Raw genomic sequence first — 18,539 nt, 5'->3', positions numbered from 1 at the left:
TACATTTCTGTCTGCAGTTCTAAAGTGTTATTTCCACTGTGCTTCAGTTCTACTGGTATAATCACAACCATGTAAAATGTACTTAATCCTTACTTTTTAAATAAACCATTTTAAATGTATTTGGTTTTGTGTGGAGAAAGGTATATAGATTTTTAATCTCTAAATTCTCTGAGCTGAGATTTCAGGGTATTTTTTCAGTTTTCCACTGATTGCAACTGGCCATGTTACTGGGAGCCAGTATTTCAGGAGATAAAATTATTCTTGTGGTCCCAGAGACCACAAAATCTCCAAGATAAGCTATCTTCACGATATTTTCAGTTATTTGGTTGGAAATTAAGAAAAACCCTCTCATTTCCAGTTTAAACCTGTCCCATAGGTGGTCTCAGTGTCCAGTTTGAGCCTGGTGTGGTGGCCAAGGCCACTGCAAACCACCCTTGAGGAAAACAACCCAGTGTTCTGAAGTACCTCCCTGAGCTGAGCTTTCCTCCAGCTCTTGAGCTCTCTTCTGAACTCACCTCGAGCCTCCTCCTCTCCCTGATCTGGCCCTTGTTGCCTGAAGGAAGGTTGGCCCCCTGTGCTGCAGCTGCACACAGCCCTGCTCCGCTCAGCCCCACCAAGCCCCAGCGGTGCCCAACGTGGGTCAGCAGCTGAGCAGCCTCTCCCCAGCCCAGGCAGCCCCAGCCATCCCCGAATCACAGACAGGATTCCTTCTTCAAATGCTTCTTTCAGCTTCACCTCCCAGCTCCTCAGCCCCCAGACTGTCTCCAAGGATGAGGACTGGCTGCCTGTCTCTGCCCACCTCTCCAGGCTCACGATGAATTGGCAAGTCTGGAGGGAGGCAGAGGATTCATCTTTTCTAACACCTCTAACACGAGACAGTGAAGTCATTTAAAGCTCAGGCCCAACGCTGCTCCCCCTTGACTGAAATAAAGAAAGGTTTTTCCCACATTTTTGAGCAAGTCTGTGGGTAAATGGTGACCCCAGGTGCTGTGGCTGCCCCGCTGTGAGCAGGGGAGTTGGGAGAAAGGATGTCTGAGGAGGGGGGAAGCAGAGACAGGCTTTGGAAAGTGGAGAAAAGAGGATGTGGCATTTCCTTGGAACGAGAGAACCAACAGACACGGGCAGTGCCTGTTTTCAAAGGGAAAGGAGAGGCTGTGCCTCTGCATCTGTCGGGAGCCCAGCTCAGCTTTCAGCCGGTGCTGCCGTGCTCCCAGGGCCGGGATCGCTTTCCCCCGCGCAGCCGGCACTGCCCGCGGTATTTTGGGAGCTCGGAGCTGTGGGTCACTCCCAGGGGCAGCAGGGATGGCCAGCTACCCACAGCAGGGTGGGAGTCTACTGAAAAATAAAACAGCCAGCCAACACTCACACATTCAGCTCTTGTGTTCCACGACTGCCACCCCAGAATGGGGGAGCTTTCGGAGGGTGCCGTTGATGGCATTCCCAGGTGTTGGCTGTGCAGACCCCACCCTGATCCCAGTGGTCTCACCACTCTAGGGCAAGGCAGGCTGGGGAGCCCAAATATTGGTGAGAAGACCCTGCTTGAAGAAAGCTCTTTGCTGAACTCCCGTTTGAGCTGAGAGCGGAGCAGGTGCTGCCTCCCCCTCTCTGGGTTATTCTGACTGGGCTGGGTTTTTGCAGAGCATTGTTCTGCAAGCAGGGAGACACAGAGTGAGGTCAATCTGCTTGTGGTAAATACTGAAGCTGGTCTGAAAGAAATACAGAAGAGTGCAAGTGCTGGGGAGCAGAGCCAAGTCACCACCTCTGCCAGGGAAAAAAACCAACACAGTAGTTGGGCTTCAGATGCCTTCCCTGGCATTTTCTCCAGAAGAGAAACAGAATTGTGTCCCTCACTCACTGCTCCTAAAGTGCAACTAATTGCAGCCCTCCCTGCTTTCTGACAGGTCCTCATTAATAATCTGTTTATATTTCATGTGATATTGATTTTTAAATGTGAATATTTACCAGCTGACACGGGGAGGCTGCAGGAACCATTCCCAGAGGATTAGGTATCCTGGTCTTCTGGATGTGCAGAAAACTTCCAGGGTATGCTTTAGTCCGGCGCTCCTCCAGAAATCTGTTTTGTTTCTGCATTTGCCAAATGCCCACAAATAACCCACAAAACCCATTTTTTTCCCATGGGCTGGCAGCTCTAGGTCATTTTTGGGGGCTGGGGGGAGTGTTTCACCTCAGCTGCAGCAATGTGATCTTGGGAAGCCACTGCTGCCCATGCTGGGGCTCACTGCAGCCTGCTCACACTCCCAGCTCCACTCAGCAGCAGGCAAGGATCAATTACTCACTTCTGATTTCACTTCAGTTGTTTCCTGGAAATTAGGAAACTCAAAGCCAAACCAACCCCATAGAACTCCAGAATGAAGGATCTAAATGAGAACAGAAAGTGTGATTCTTGCCAACACTGGAAGAGGCACAAAGACCAACACCGGTGAAAAAAATTAATGAGTTCCCACCCCTGCAGTCCTTGTAGGTTGTAATTAGTCTAAAGCAGGATGATTAGCACTTGATGTCTCAGCAACCAGAGCCTCACTTTGTGCCCACATTTGCAAACACACATTCACTTCCCTCTCCTCCACCTGTGGAGTTTGTAGCATCAAGGAATTGAAGTTGAGATGCAGCTCCTGAGATCAACTGATGTCTAGTGAAATTTAACAAGAGTCTGCTTCAAAGGAAGAGGCATTACATCTTTAATGTTCTTCTTTTCTGGCTTAAAGTCTGCTCCTTTTAGGTCTTTCTGCTTTCACTCTTGGTTCTGGTTTAAATGGAAGCCTCTAATATCCCTGCCAACCCCAGCATGGATGTGTCTGTAGTCCCTGGTCCCTGCCTTACTCCATGTCCCCACTGCCCTCCCTGGTCCCCTTCCCCTCCAATTTCACACCAGGTACCTTCACTCCTGCCCACAGTTCCCACATCCCAGCAAGAATGGGGCTCCAGATGCCATCCTGGGTGCCCACATGTCCCTGTGCCCCACAGGGGTGTCTAAGCCACCCCTGTGTCACACATCAAGCAGAGTCATAACCCAAGTCATACTTCAATTACATTTTTTGGACCAATATTTTTTAACATACACTTTATTTTCTCTCCCTTTCCCATGCTCTACCTACACTTTAATTTCTTGCTCCACATTGTCCTCATCAACCTGAGCTGACACCACTGCACCTTTATTTTGACATCAAACTGGGGTGTTAATAAAGCAGGACTGGAGTAGCTCTGACATTATCTTGACACAATGATATTTGCAGCTTTCCACTGGCATTTTTTTAACCATTCTTTTAACATTCTGGTACTGTCACCCTCCTCAGTTTGACATCACAATTGTAATGTCACCTCCACAGTGGCCTCTGCATTGACATTACCATCAAATTGGCTTTACAATCAGCTGAAATATCAAAGGGAAGGAGAGAAGCTGGCCCAGCTCCAGCAATCTGGGCTTAAGGCAAGTGAAGTCACTGCTGGAGAAAGGAATGGATGTGCTGGGTGGCTACTGAAGTTACTGCAGGTATCAAGGGGAACCTGGTTGATAGGAAAGCAAACAAGTATTTGAGAGATATTGCTTTAGAAAGAGAAAAAGAAAAAAAAAGACACAAAACACCTAACAACAAAAAAGCAAAACAACAACAACAAAAATGGAACCCACAAAAAACCCCCAACAACTCAGAAGAGTTCAGGTTAATTAAAAATTATTACAATAAAACCTTAGAATAAAAATAACTATAATTAAAAAAAGTAATCAAATAGACCAGTTGGCTTATTTCACCACCCTCTGCCACAGTTCTGGGCTCTCACAGTTCTGGGCTCTGGAGGCAGGTCCACCTCTGAGCTCCTGTGAGCCACAGGCACAGGGTGACAGGGCTCCAGGGCTATTATGCTGTTTAGGATCGGTCTGCACTCAGGCCCAGCACTATTATAAACACAGATGTTTTTATAACCTCGCTGAAAAGTTAATCATCCTATTAATGCCTATTTCTGGGCATGCTGCAAGTCAAGGGATCTCGGCCCCTGCGCGGCGGCTGCAGCCGCCCGGCCGGGCGTGGGAATCCAAAACAGCCGGGGTGGGACGGGGCCGAAAGCTGAGCTGTGCTCGGGGAGCCTCCTGACACAGCCCAGCAGCTGCCTGAGGCTCGGGGCTGACATTTCCAGGCACTCAGATGCGCCAGGATTTCGGGAGCCCTGGCGAATCCCCCGCCGCGCTCCGCCGGGAGCGCCGCTCCGGAGCGAGATGGACGAGAGCAAACCCCTGAAGGTGCGCCTGACGTTCTCGGTCATCCTGGTGGGCATCTCGCTGCTCTTCGCGGCCGTGGTGACTGACCACTGGGCCGTGCTCAGCCCCAGCCTGGAGGAAAACACCACCACCTGCGAGGCGGCGCATTTCGGGCTCTGGAGACTCTGCACCAAGCGGATTTTCCTGCAGGAGCCAGGTCCCAAAGAGAAGAGCTGCGGGCCCATCAGCCTGCCAGGAGGTACGTGAGCACGCACCGCGACTCACAGCAGGCTTTGCTTGGGAGGTTGGAGGACGTGGCAAAGGAAAATGGGTTCCATGTCCCCCACAGCAGAAGGAAAACAGGCACTGAGTTTGAGATGGGGTGCATGGGGCCGTTTTCATGTTGGTGTGCAAGCACACCTTGATCCAGCTCCTGCTGGGGTTGCTTTGCTGTGTTGCCTTGGTCTGTTTGTGACCATATTTGTGTCTCCCGTGCAGCAGCGACGGTGGTGAGGAGAAGGGGAGGAGGATTGGGCACAGTGGGAATCACAAAGGGAGATTTGGATAGAGGGAATCTTGCTGAACCCCAGCCAAGGGTCCTACAGGCATGTTGACAGCAGCAGGCAAGAGAGAGGATTTATGGGTCCACCAAACACAGCTGGATCTTTACGGTTTCCAGATCCATGTAATCCCAGAGGAACAGCCCACCCATGGTGGGTTATCTCTGAGCTGTTCAATAACAGCCATTCCTCAGGGCAGGGAGGGAGAGGGACCTGCAGGATGGTTTGTCAACTTCCAGGAAAAAAGAGTCATAAACGGAGTTTGAATCAATTTCTCAAGGACTTAGGGAGCCTCCTCCCCAGAGGCACCTGCTCCCACACACGTCTCCACCTGCAGTTCAATCGATGGGGAGGGCAGTGGGCACGGCAGCTTTCCGGGAAGGCTGCTCCATTCCCTGGTTAAAGGAGCTCATTATGTTTTTGCTGATTGCCAAGTCAGCAACATCCGCGCCGTTTGCACTAATACACTCCCTCTGTGACTGAGCCACGCTGCTTTTTTAGAAGGCTTAGAGGGTACTGGATGCTTTCCAGAACAGAAATAACAGGATTGCCTTCGTGTTAGACTCACTGCTTGAAATGAAATATATGTTAACACATATTTGGAAATTTCCTCTGAAAAATCTTCCTGCTTGGGCTGACTGTGTATTGCCTGTATTACTGCAATTCTTTATCTCTTTGGCCAAATTACATGTTGTGAAGAGAAGAGCTGAGCCTCAGCATGCGGATCTGCCTCTAACCAAACTTGGGAGTGTGTCATCCATATGCTTAATGTCTCTTAGGAAGGTACTTACGTGCCTAGAGACGTATTCCTCGCTGCACGCCTTCCCCCACGCGCAGAGAACTCCCACAAAAGGAAAAACAATAGAAATTGGTGGATAAACAGCAAAACTGCACGACCGTGGGGTAAATATAAAACTCATAAATATCCAGCTGTCTGCACAAAGCAGATTCGCAGGCAGGGCTCAGGAAAGCAGCCACTATCTTTGACAGACATCAGCATGTGCTCGCACAGACGTTGAATCACATCCCAGCGCCGCATTCCGCCAGGCACAGAGGAACCGGGAATTATGGAGGGGCTGGGCTGGCCCCCGCACCAGAGCTGCTTCATCCCGTTTTTAAAGATATTTGGGAATTCGGATGACAGCCTGCGTCGTAATCACGTTCCAGAGGGTGAAATTCGCACCTCATTTATAAGATAAATACCTTCATCCCTGTTTTAGCCGGGAAAGGATCAGAGCAAGGGGAGGGGAGAGGAGCCCTGGGGCTGGGGCTGCTGAGTGAGGCTGTGGCCGCACGGCTCCTGCTCGATTGATTTCACACTTCTGGGAAGGGATGTCGGCAGGGGAACACCAGGGTTGTGAAACCTGCAGCAGCCAAGAAAATGTGAATGAACAAACGCGCAGTAAAAGAGCAGATGCAGGCGCTGCTTTTCCTGAAAATCATGAGATATAACCAGACATTACTGCCAGGACTGGGAAAGAGGCATCAGAATTTATCACTGAATTAATAACCATTTACCAGTCGCTCCCTGTGGAGGAAATGGATGGCATGATTAACGTTATTTATTAGGTTTTGAGCTCAGCACAGTGCAGAGTGGGGAGGATGACTTGGCTCGCAGTCCGCAAAGCAGGGCTGTGATTTAGGCAGAGGTTTAAAATTTTACAGCACCCATCCGAGGGTGTTGACAAATTGAAAAGGGTTCAGCATCCTGCTGTAACAAATAAAAAGATCAGGGAGATGGTTGTTAAAACCAGACAAATTCAGATTAATACTGAGACATTTTTAACTGTGGTCAATGGGCACCAGAGCATTTCACGACCAGCTGTAAACACAGTTCAGTGTCACTGCCCGTAACTCTGGTGCTGGTGCTGTCCTGAAAGTGGCTCCTGTGATGTGGGCAGCAGCAGGGGTGTTCAACAGCTTAAACAGGTCCTTGTGAATGCAGGAACCTGAGCACAGGCAGCTGGGGAGGAGGAGTGCTGGATCAAATGGGCTGTCAGCAGGGCTCTGTTCCCTGCTACAGGAGACTCACCCTGCAAGACAGGTGTGAAATGGAACTGCTTGGAGAGAGCATCTCCAAAGCTCTGTGTGTGTCAAAGGCCTCGCTGGCCAGGTCAGAGCCCAAGACCTGGCCCCCTCCATGGCTCAGCCCTCACCTCAACACATCCTCTAAGGGCTTGTCTCCCAAACTCATCACAAGTGGAAACCCCGCATAAAACCCAGGATTTTCCACCCTGCCACAAACTCCCCACCCTCTGTCCATCTCAGGTTCCAGAGCAAGGTGGGCTCCAGCCCATTCCCAGCCTGTCACTCCAGTGCTGCAGGGGACAGCTGCCACCCAAAACTCTGCATGGCCTGAATATCTCATGGTCTTTCCAGCCCTTCTTTCCCTCACAAAGTTCTCACAAAGCTCCCCAAAGTTAACCACAGTTCAGTGGGATTGCACTTCTCCTGCATCCCAGGGCTCCATCCAGGAGTGATGGATCTGGGGGCAGGGAGCAGGAAGGCTGTGAGGGGTGTCTTGGAGGGGTGAGGACACTCTGTGATAAACCACACTACAGCCCTGAAGTTGGTGTGAGCACAGAGCCCTGGACTGTCCCCATCAGCACACTGGGGTGACCTCGTGGCAGAGATAATGCAACTGGGGTGGGGAGAAAGGAAGATTGCCACACAGTGTCCATCCATTATCAACCCCAGTGGAAATCCTGTCTGATATGAAACATGCTGTGACACAAATGGGCTTTTCTCTTATTCATGGTGGCACCAGAGTCATTGCAGTGCCTCAGCTCTGCTGAATAAGACTTGTTGAAACAGATATCCCCAGCTCAACAGAGCATGGGAACACCTTCCAACTGAAAACAATTCAGCATTTCACCAAAACAGACCTAGCTCTATTTTCCCACAGCAAGTGCATTTTCCAAAAGCACCAACCCACTTGTGTGATGACCCTTTTATCATACACTGGCAGAGCTTTGCTAAGGGCCATAAGGGACAGAGGTGGCTCCATCCCCTGCAGCAAGTGCACCTCTGAAATGTTATGAGGATGGAGGGTGGACTGGGCTGGTTTGGCTCCCCTGCAGTGGACACAGGGCTGTGCTGTGCTCTCACCACACCAAGTCTGGATGGCTTCACCTTTGCACTGCATGCCTGGGGGCTCCTTTGAGTTCAGGCTTTTTACAGAATTAATGAAAAGCTAAACCAAACAATCCCAAAATAAAGTGTCCCAGACACAGTGCTCAGCCTCTGCTACTGAGTTGCTGGTGGAGGCACACAACCACTGCTTTGAGGCTCAAAATTCACAATTAGAGTCACAGAGGGCTGAGTTCAAATGTATTTCTTCCAGTCATTTGCAAGGATAATAAAGAACAGGTCAGGAGATTCCAGAACTAAACATTAACCTTGTCTCCAGGAAGGAGAATCTGCAGATGAAATAAAAGTCAGCTTATAAACTTAAGTAGATAAGAGTGTCTCCAAGGAATCTTCCCCTAACAGGCCCAAAAACGCTGCTTTGCAATTACCCATCTCCTGGGAGAGGGAAAATAAATCCTCCCTGAGTCACTAGCTCCAGCAGCCACCATTTACATGATAGAAAAAACCCACAAGAACCAACAGGTAGAGCACAGGGATCTTCTGCCAGAGAAATTAATGCTGTAAGGAGCCTCTGAAATGCTAACAGGCAGAAACCCACAGCAGTCCCTGTGTGGTCCTGCACCCAGCCTGGCTCAGGCTTCACCCTGTGCCTGTCCCAGCCTGGATGGGGACAGGGCCACAGCTTCTACCAGGCTTCCCTCCAGCATCTTCTGGTACTGGAATAAAATCCCAGTATTGCTGGGTGGAACATGCCTGGGCTCGTCTGGCCCTGCTCTGGACCAAAGGTGGCAGCTGTGGTGTTTCACCTCAGAGACACCTTTGGCTGGCTGGAAGTTGCAGTCAGGCACTCGGAATGAGTCCAGGCATGGTAGAAACTCAGTTTACCTCTGGTGGAAAGGGTTCAGGTGACAGTGAAGAGGAAAGAGAGAGGATTCCAACAGAGGGTTAAATCTAGAGTTTTATTCCAGGGTGACAGAGCTCTGAATCTTGGTAACAACTCCAACAGAATCCTGACCTCATGGTTCCAGCGCCTGTTAAACCCACAGGGAGGGGGGAGGGAGAGGATAGGTGAGCCACCAACCAGGTGGGAGGGGGAGGGTCTCAGGGGACAATGACACCTGGACAGGCCAATGACCCCAGGTCTGAGAAGCATCTTTTGAACTTCTGCCACTCACACGATGGCCTTGCTGGAATGTGGAGCTTGACAGACAGCAGTTAGGAAAGGGGACAAAGTGGGAGGGAAGGAAGAAGTTGGCCCACCTGAGGGAGGAACTGGGACAGGATATTGCTTCACACTGCAGCATTCTGGAAGCTGGTGCTAACTCAGCTATTTAACAGAGGAGATGCCCCTAAGGGAAGGAGCCCCTATTTTTGTGTTTCAGGCAGCCTTGGCTCTGTTTGCTGGGCCACTGGGAGCTGCTGGGTGCTGCAGGGGTGCTGGGCAGGTGCTGAGTGTGAGTGTGTCCCCCCAGCCCAGCCCAGCCCAGCCCAGCTCAGCAGGACAGCGCAGTCGGGGCTGGCACCGCTCAGCGTGTCCCCACCAGTGCACCCTTCCAGCCAAATTCCTGGCCAGCAACTGTTCTCCCAGCTCCACACCCCTCCAAAGCCTCAATTAAATCAGTTATAAATAGCAAGAACACCCTCCACCCTTACCCTGCTGCTGCCAAAGCCCCGAGTCAGCAGCTCCTCAGCAGAGCCTCCCCATCCCGCTGGAGGCCGGGGCTGGAAGCCTCCAGGGACAGCAGTGACATTGCTGCCCTGACTGACCCTCGCCAGGCTGAGGAGCAGAAAGGGTCCTGGCCATTGAGAGACCAGCTAACAACTTCCCTCATCCCACAGTCCTGATCCCTGCTTGCTTCCTGACCCCTGGCACTGTGCTCATGTGAAGTCCAGACACAGGAACTTCGTAAAGCTCCCTCTAACTCTGCTGTCCTATCAAATTAACTTAACAGGCTGCTCTGATGGGATCAAACTTGGATAATGCCTGCCATGAGAGCCTCTTTGCCCTTGGCTCACACAGCCTTCCTTCCCTGGGCAACTGCTTGGGCTTCAAAAAGCTTTGGTCTTTTTTGCTTTGTTGTTTTTTTACTGACAGCCAAAAAAAAAAAGCTCTTAGCATCCCTATTTTAGTCAAACACCATGTGCTTTGCTGCATTGCAGCAGCCTCATCTCTGGGACCCCCAGATCAGCAAACCTCCTGCATGCAGCAAACCTCCCCAGTGCCACACAGGAGGGAGGAGCCAGAAGGGCAAGGTGGGTGAGGACCCTCCAGCCTCCCTGCCTGCACTCCAAGGTCAGCACACCCCCATGGGGTGGGTTGGTGAGGGAAGGGAGCTGCCAGCTCAGCTGTGGGCACAGCAGATCCCATCCCCAGGAAATGCTGCAGCTCTGAGAGGCAGAAACGTGTGATGGCCAAAGACAAAACGAGAAAAATCATCTGTAATTCATATTTTAAGCAGGAGAGCAATCAGCTCTGAGAGGGATACAAAAGGTACCAGAGGGGCTTCAGCCTTGTCCGTGTTGGAGTCTGGTGTCCTCATCTGCTCCCAAGGAAACCAGAGCCAACCCCAGTTCCTCAGTATCACCAAGGGCAGGGAGCCTCCAAACCACTGCAAGCTTGGTACATCAATAAAAAGCTAATTCAGTCTTACTACATTTTATGACAGGCTTCCATGAGCACAAAATTGAATTTTCTTTTCTCTTTCAGACCACAACTGCTCCTACTTCAAGCACTTTACTCCAGGAGAGATCTCAGCGATATTTGAAGTAACCACCCAGAAAGGTAAGAATGATTCCAGAAGAATATTTTCCTAATGTTGTATGAAGTGATGGGCACACAAGGAAAAGGGGTCCCCAAAATGAGGGTCCAGCCCAGGTTCCACTGAAAGCAGCAGAATTTCTAACAGGCACCATCAGCTGGGAAAAATGTGGAAAATGCCCTGGACAAGGTCAAATCCCAGCTTCCTGGGGACAATTATTTTTATAAATGATCACACCCATAAACATGATTTTACATAAGTTGTCCCACAAATATATAACAACGTCAATACCCAGGAAAACTGCAAAAAGTCCTTCCAGGATAAAAATGACTTTACAACATTGGCACTATCCGTGACACTCAGCCTTTGCCATTGAAGGGGAAGATATTAATAAAACCTAAATGAATAAATCATACCCCAAGCAGAGTCTTGACCCTGAAAAGAAGTGCAGAAGCTCTCTGAAGACCATTAGGAATTTTATGGTTCACATTGATTTTATATGAAAGTTGAGTTAAAAATTAGAGCGATCGATGAATGGAAGGAACAGGGATGCTGCAAAGACATGAACTGTCAGTGTTTACAGCAAAATTGTCTTCCATGGACAAATTTCACATATTTAATAAGTCCAACTGTTTTGAGGGCTCCCCTAACATGCTCCTCTCTCTTTCTCATCCTCTCTTTGGGGACAAACTCCTTCACAGTTTGCAGCACAACATATTTCCTGTGGAAAATGTGAGCCATTGGATACATTGCATGTATTAATCTGCTTTGCTTCTAGTGGAAATTGTAATGGTGGAAAACCCTGAAGATAGGTTCCCTAAAAAAGTAGCTTCCTAAGATAGAAAAGACAGGAATTTTAACTAGATAGAAAAATATATATCTGAGTCACCTGCTTTTGCTCAGTTATCTGCTATCTGATCCAGCCACCTGATCTTCAAAATGCACCCAGTGCCTTCAGGGCAATGCAGAAAAAAATCGGGAAGAATTTCTTCTTCAGGGAAAAGAAAAAAAAAAAGTCAGGAAGAACTTCTTTTCTTTGGGGCAAAAAGAAAATCTTAAGCCCAGCAAAAGATTTTACAATGAGCACTTTCAGGCAGTTCCAGCACAGAGAAAAGAGAAACATTTAGAAAATGATAATAAAACAGTGATATGAAAAGCAGTGAGAACAAAGAGTAATCTGCTGTTCCCCTTTGCAGAAATAGCTCATTTGGATGGGAGCTAATTAGTAACAGGCAAAAAAATTCTTCATGATTTTGCCTGGGAGATATTTTTTTAATGGCTTGAAAGGCAAATATCATCAGGCACTGTGAAGTTCATGCATGGCTACATGTGTTAAACATTAAACTAATCTGAAAACGACCACAGTATGCAAATGAAGGCCTGGATTACTCAATTAGCAACTCCCCCTCCACCCAGGCACTGAGCAGCACTGGGCTGGGGGAAGTGTCCAGCACGTGTCTTACAAAAACCAGGACTTTGGGGGAGGGTTTAATCCCATGTCCTGAAGAAGCTGGGTTTTTACAGAGCTGGAAATCTCAGTTGTAAAGGCAAAGGAATAAAAATGAGCTGTGCAAACACTTCACCCCTAGGCTGCTGTGCCCACTCAGGTGCTGAGCCCACGGGGCACTCAGCTCTCCATGCACTGGGACAGCACCAGCACTGTGCAGGGCCAGGGCTCTGCAGAAAGCACAGAATAAAAGCAGAAAGAGCTATTCTGGCAATTGAGCTAGTCGATTTACTCTGGGAGGGTGATGGGAGGGACGAGAGCATGGAGCCCAGCACGGCTCTGACAAGAACATTTCCACAGCAGAGCCAAAGCGGCTCCAGCAGCCCCATACGGGTGGGCTGGTGAGCAAAGGTGCCCTGGAATATCTCAGGGGGTGTTCAGAAAGCATTTTCCCCTTCCTGCTTTGCTTTTATACCTGCATTTTTCTTTTGTACTCTGCTTTTTTCACATTCCAAAAATACATGGCCAATACTTACGCTTGTTTTCACTTGAGGGAAGTAACCCACCAAAGCCAGGCACCAGGGGTGCACATATTTCTCAGAGGGAGCTACTGCAACGTCCCCACAGCTGATGGAAGCAGGCTTAAATGTGCACTATGTCATTTTTGGTGGTTTTTTCCCTTTGGCAGAATACAGCATCTCAGCTGCAGCCATTGCCATCTTCAGCGTTGGCTTTGCCATCATCGGGACGATCTGTGTGCTCCTGTCCTTCAGGAAGAAGAGGGATTATCTGCTGAAGCCAGCATCCATGTTCTACACCTTTGCAGGTATGGGGAGAGCTGCTCACATTTCTGTGCTTGGTTCATAGGACAACACAGAGAAACTTAAGATAGATCCCAAGGGGACAGAGACACTTCTAAAAATGCCCTGAAGGCATTTTCTTCCTGGCCACAGACTACAGGTCCCTGTGTGGTGTGAGAATGTCCTGTTCAGCAGCTGGTCTGTGTTTTCTGCAACCCCCTTTAAAAGTATATTCACTCCCTTCAAGTATATTCACTGTCTGTCCCGGTCTGAACCAGGGACACACAATATTCCATCTCATTTATTAAAATTCAAACCAACAAACAGCTGATTCAGGCCCAAAATACACAACTGTCTCCCAAACACACAAAGACTGCACTTGTACATGAGCCAGGAATACCTTGACATGCCACAATGAGTGAAAGACAGAGGTGCAAATTGTCACCTCCATATAAAATCTTCCTCAACCTCTGAAAAAGCTCCCCAGGAATGCAATTATTCCTCCCCCACTTTGAATTTCCCATCCAAGCCTGCCTAAAAGATCACACTCAACAAGTCAGTGGCCGACCTCAGTCATGGCAGAGCTCCTGGCAGCTCTGAGCACTGGTTCCTTCAAACACTGAAGTCAGTGACTCACCTGTGAATCTCACTGCAGCTCCTGTATGCAAAACAACAGATGAGGCAGTTAATTAAGGATGAAAAATTGACAGCTGGTTATTCAACCCACTGCTCCTATCTTCCTTCAGGTCTCTGCATCATCATCTCTGTAGAAGTCATGAGACAATCCGTGAAGAGGATGATTGACAGCAAGGAGACAGCCTGGATCAAGTACAGTTACTCCTGGTCCTTCGCCTGTGCCTGCGCCGCCTTCGTGCTGCTCTTCGTCTGCGGCATCGCCCTCCTCCTCATCGCGCTGCCCCGCTTCCCCCAGAACCCCTGGGAGACCTGCATGGACGCAGAGCCCGAGCACTGATGGCCCCTGCACCCATGAAAAATATCCAGAAAGTGCTCTGAAAATATTTGTATTTTTTAAAATGTCTGGGTCTCACTACACGATGGGCTCTCCATCAAGTGAGTCATTACTGAACCAAGGCATGTTCGATTGCAATTGTTGCTTTCTTTTTCTTTTCCTCTCTTTTTTTCCCTTTCTTTTTTCTCTCTTTTTTGATTCTTTTGTTTTCTTTTTCTTTTTTTAAGAAAGCAGAAACACCATCATGGGTGTGTGTGAATGGCACTGCTCTGTGCCAGTTTGGGGCTGCCCTGTGCTGATGCAGTCGAGGGGAAACGTCTATCTGAGACAGCTTGGGCCACAGAGGGATTGGCTTGGCCCACAAAGCCACAGACAGCTTTGTTATGGAGAAGATGTTTGGTGTAGTTGGGCATAGATCCATGAGGGATATCAGGCTTTTATACCTTATTTGGTCAGAGAAAGACTCTGTGGGGTGTCAATGTCCCCATTTATGCCACACTCCTCTCCTTCCCTCAGAAGGGTTAGCTTGTTCCCCCAGGGTAAGTTGGAGATCCTTATGTTTTCTATTAAAATGTTAACATTTGATAAAAAACCAAACAGGACTTTGCATAGCATTGGGATAAAAAAACCCCTCCAAATTTACACCCCGCAGTTCCATTCTTTTAAATCAACTGTAAAAGCCACAAAACAGAGTCTTGTGTTCTGCTGAAACTTCAATGGCAAAGCCAAGAAGTACTGAACATGAAGAGTGATATTCTCCTTTAATAAAAAGCATAATCTTCTGGTAGCATGATTTTCTGGGAAATTATTTTGGGGGATGAGTCACTTGCCCCATCAGATTCTGCCAGGTCTGGGTGGTGTGCTGGGTGCTGTTTGTTGCACAGAGCTCTCGTTTCCTCCCCGTGAAAGAGCTTCTTAAGAGCAGCCAGCCTTGCTCACTGCACGTGTGTACCCCAAGCTACATCTCAGGAGGAATCCTTCAGAAGAGCTGCCGAGAGGGAAAGGATTGTGCCTGCAGGAGCCGGGAGCGGCAGCCCTGGGAGCGCCGCCGGTGCCTCGCTGCTGCTGCTGCTGCTGCTGCTGCTGCTGCTGCTGCTGCTGCTGCTGCTGCTGCTGCTGCTGCTGCTGCTGCTGCTGCTGCTGCTGCTGCTGCTGCTGCTGCTGCTGCTGCTGCTGCTGCTGCTGCAGAATCAGAGCCCGGGCAGCGCTGGGGATGCTGCGGGCGCTGCTTTGCTGCTGAGAGCCTGCAGGGCTCTGCCACAGCTGCCTGAAGCACTCTGCGGGCTGGGGGTCCCCCAATCCAACCATCAGCAGCACTGGGGGTCCCCCAGCCCCTACCCTCACCCAGCCCCTCCAGCCAAGCCCTTTTCACCCTCACGGTTCCCCAGCACCAAGAGGAGGGGGGTGTTTCTTCTTTTCTTCTTCTTTTTTTTTACAGTTCAATTTTCAGAATCTGCTCAGGATTTTCCCCCAAGCAGTAAAAAGCACATGGCTTACAGCGAACTCTTTCCACCTGGGAATTTAAAAATCAGGAGTAAGGGGAACTGAAGTACTCTTCCCTCTTTGTTTAGATGTCCATAATCCTAAAAAAACCAAAATTCCGAATAGAAAAACCTCTGGTCAATTTGAAGAGGTCTGAAATTCCCCAGCAATCCTGTGCTGGCTGGAGGGGCTGCCCTTGGCCCCACCATCGGGGTGGGCTCAGCCCCAGCAGCCCCAGCCAGACTCAGGCTCATCTCCATTTTCCCCATCAGCAGAGTGGCAGTGAGAACAGAAGCCTTTTGTGAAATTGCATTAATGTTTTCCAAGCTCTTTGAAGTTGAAAAGCAGTACAAATAACACATATATTATAAAGTTTTGGGATGAAGCACTCGTTGGTGCTCAGATCTGAGTGTGAGCTGAGGAGCTCTGCCTGTCTCTCATCATGAGAGACAACTGCAAGTCTTCACGTTGTCACAGAACCACTCTGAAATGCTAAATGGTTCTGAGATCTTATTTTTGGGTACAGAGCTGACATCCTGAATTTGCATTTTCATTGTTCAGGAAAACAGAGGCTAGTTCCTAGGGACAACCTTTACAAGCAACAACAGAAAGGAAAGTGGTCAGTGTGACCACCAGGGTGGCTGACCTTGGGTTGGGACATCCAAACCACACAGCAAAGATTAATCCAAGCAGAGTAGCTGGCAGGAACAACAGTATTCCTAGCTCAGCCATCATCATCATCATCATCCTCATCACCTCAGACATGCCATGGGTTGAGATAAGCAAGGTTTGGGGACAGGGCCTGAGTTCCTCACCCCACAGAGAGCAGTGGCAGGTCCTGTGTCCTGGGGAAGCCCTTCACTCATCCACCCCTTTTCTCAAGTGCCATCCCTCTCTTTCAACACCTCTGCTGGGAGAAAGCAGAGGTGGGTTCTCATCCTGATGGGCCAACTTTTCACCCAGCCAAGATGCTCTCAGTCCCCTTCCTGATATTCAAGAGCAAGATATTCACATTTCAGACAAACATCCTGCAAGGTCTCACCCATCTCCTGCACACTCCTGATCCGCCTCATCCAAGCTCCAGTGAGGGCAGTGGAAAGATTCCTGGTAAGTGCTGGGCTTTGGCCTGGATCCAAGGTTTTACAGCCTCTCTGGGATCACTTTACTCATGAGGCAGAGAAAACACACAGCTCACAGCATTGAGATCCTACACCCACAGCCAGAGCTCAGGCAGCTCAACCAGATGCCTCCTAAAGCCCTTAAGACTCACTGAGTTTTATTCTCTTTCTGCTCCAGGCTAAGCTTTGTGATCATTCCCTGCTCTGTATGGTCCCTGCTAGACTGAGAAGCACATGCATAACTTCATTTTCTTCTTCCAGATATTAAGAACTGCTGAAGAGGGACCCATCCATTAAATCAGTCATTGGTATTCACCGTGGGAAGGGCTCTGCTCCTGCAGCAGGTTTGTTCTGCCAGAACTGATAATGTGTTTTAAGAGAGTTAATAAAAGTAATTGGCCTTCATAAAGGAAAAGGAATATAATGTTGGAGGGGGAGCTGTAACCAGTTTCAGTTTTCATTCTCTCAGCTGAGCAAACAGCAGGGAAGAGCCACCAGAACCTCAGGAATGTACCATGATAACGTGAAGGAAATGTCCTCACCAGCAGGGAGTCACCAGAGACAGAGGGATGGGAACCCAGCTGCTACACATCCAACAGAAGCACTCCTGGGTTTGGGACACAGCCAAAGAACCAAGTGGGAAATGGGCACCAGAGAGAGAGAGAGAGAGAGAGAGAGAGAGAGAGAGAGAGAGGCAAATCAATTTGCAGAACAAGGAACAACCACCAGCCACCAGGAAATCTTGAACGATGACCCAGCCACTACCAGACCCAGGGATACCTTCAGTCACGGGCCCCCTTGGACATTTGCCATTCCCTAATCCAAGAGCAGTGCCTGTCCCCTCCTCAGGGAGCCACAGAGAGGTGCCCCAGGGCACTGCCCAAGCCACAGTGCTGAGATTGGGGCTGCTCCACTCTGCCAAAGCCCAAGTGTTAAACCACAGTCAACGCAACAGAAGACGAGAAGGTTTTTGTTTATGTAAGATTTGCTGTGAGGCGTGGAGAGAATCTGCTTCCCTTGTTTTTAAATGCTGTGCTGTGTGAATTTAATGTGCAGAAAAGGTGTCAGACAAGCAACCCTGAAGAAGAAAACTGCCTGTTTAGCAGCAAGCTGAGCTCTTGAACACCCTTCATCTGCAACGAGGTTCTGCAGGCACAGCCCAGCACCAGCGGGTGGGGGGAGAAGAGCTCAGCACTCAAGGCAGCACAGATGGGTGCATGAGAGAGGATTTCACCCAGAAATCCTGGCACACACCTCTACTCCTCCTTTAGTCCAAACCTAGAAAGAGCCAGCACATGCAGGACGCTCAGGTGTTTGATCACCCTGATCAAACTATTTGCAAAGCCAAAGGTATTTACTAACTTAGTTTTTCCACTGATGCCTTTCCATCTGTGACTTCCTTGCGGCCATCACCTTTTCCTCCTCCCACTGACAGCTGTGGGAATGATTTCCAGGAAGCCCTAAAGATCTGGGAATTTTCCCCCCTCCAATGAGATCCCTGGCCCTGCTGCAGAGGGACACTTTCTCACCTGGGCCTGACAGCTCTTGAGGAGCACACCTGATACAGGAGTGTCAGGCAAAGTTTGCAGCACTGCCAGCCCTGGGGATTCACAGGTAGCCCCTGGGCTCTGTCCAGAGCTGCAGCTGGGCATTCACATGCCAGGAAGCTGACCACAGTCAGAACCTGTTAGAGAACAAACCTTAGCCTAAACTTAATTTAAAACGAGCTTCCTCTGTCCACAGTGGGACAGTGCCCCTCGGAACACTGCCTTACTTTAGAACTTAACTACAGGAGCATCAGGCTGCTCTGTACTATAAAACACACACAGCAGTGGGACCTGCTCTAAAAGCATCCATTCCAATTATTTCCCCTTTCCATTGTCACCAAGGGACAAGAAAAGAGCGTCACATCTTTGTTTTGACTGAAGTAGAGGATGAGATTGTCGTTGCTTTGTCACACTTGATCAATGCTCGGGCTCCAGTGAAGCTATTGAACATAAATTCAAGGCATGCAGACATCACACATGCCCACTCTGCATCAGACACTGAGCTGCTTTGCTGCTTTCTTCAAAGAAATGCAGAGAAGGGAATAAACTCGGA

At 49.3% G+C, this 18,539-nt stretch overlaps 1 protein-coding gene across 1 annotated transcript; it reads left to right on the top strand.

The window, feature by feature from the left end:
• Window positions 1–4,084: 4,084 nt before the first annotated feature.
• Window positions 4,085–14,626, top strand: CACNG1 (calcium voltage-gated channel auxiliary subunit gamma 1). Its single transcript, XM_059864147.1, has 4 exons — window positions 4,085–4,472; window positions 10,571–10,645; window positions 12,758–12,895; window positions 13,616–14,626. The coding sequence occupies exons 1-4, from the start codon at window positions 4,232–4,234 to the stop codon at window positions 13,840–13,842; spliced, it is 681 nt and encodes a 226-aa protein (XP_059720130.1). The 5' UTR covers window positions 4,085–4,231; the 3' UTR covers window positions 13,843–14,626.
• Window positions 14,627–18,539: the final 3,913 nt, after the last annotated feature.

The sequence above is a fragment of the Haemorhous mexicanus genome, chromosome 20 (genome assembly GCF_027477595.1).
Source record: "Haemorhous mexicanus isolate bHaeMex1 chromosome 20, bHaeMex1.pri, whole genome shotgun sequence".
Taxonomy (NCBI): domain Eukaryota; kingdom Metazoa; phylum Chordata; class Aves; order Passeriformes; family Fringillidae; genus Haemorhous; species Haemorhous mexicanus.
This window is presented reverse-complemented; position numbering and strand designations above follow the sequence as displayed.

Bases quoted from the DNA above. Each gene is read 5' to 3' on its own strand.
- CACNG1 (XM_059864147.1), top strand. From the start codon at position 4,232: ATGGACGAGAGCAAACCCCTGAAGGTGCGCCTGACGTTCTCGGTCATC. The intron at 4,473-10,570 runs GTACGTGAGCAC...TTTCTCTTTCAG, and splicing joins GCCCATCAGCCTGCCAGGAG to ACCACAACTGCTCCTACTTC. The intron at 10,646-12,757 runs GTAAGAATGATT...TCCCTTTGGCAG, and splicing joins TGAAGTAACCACCCAGAAAG to AATACAGCATCTCAGCTGCA.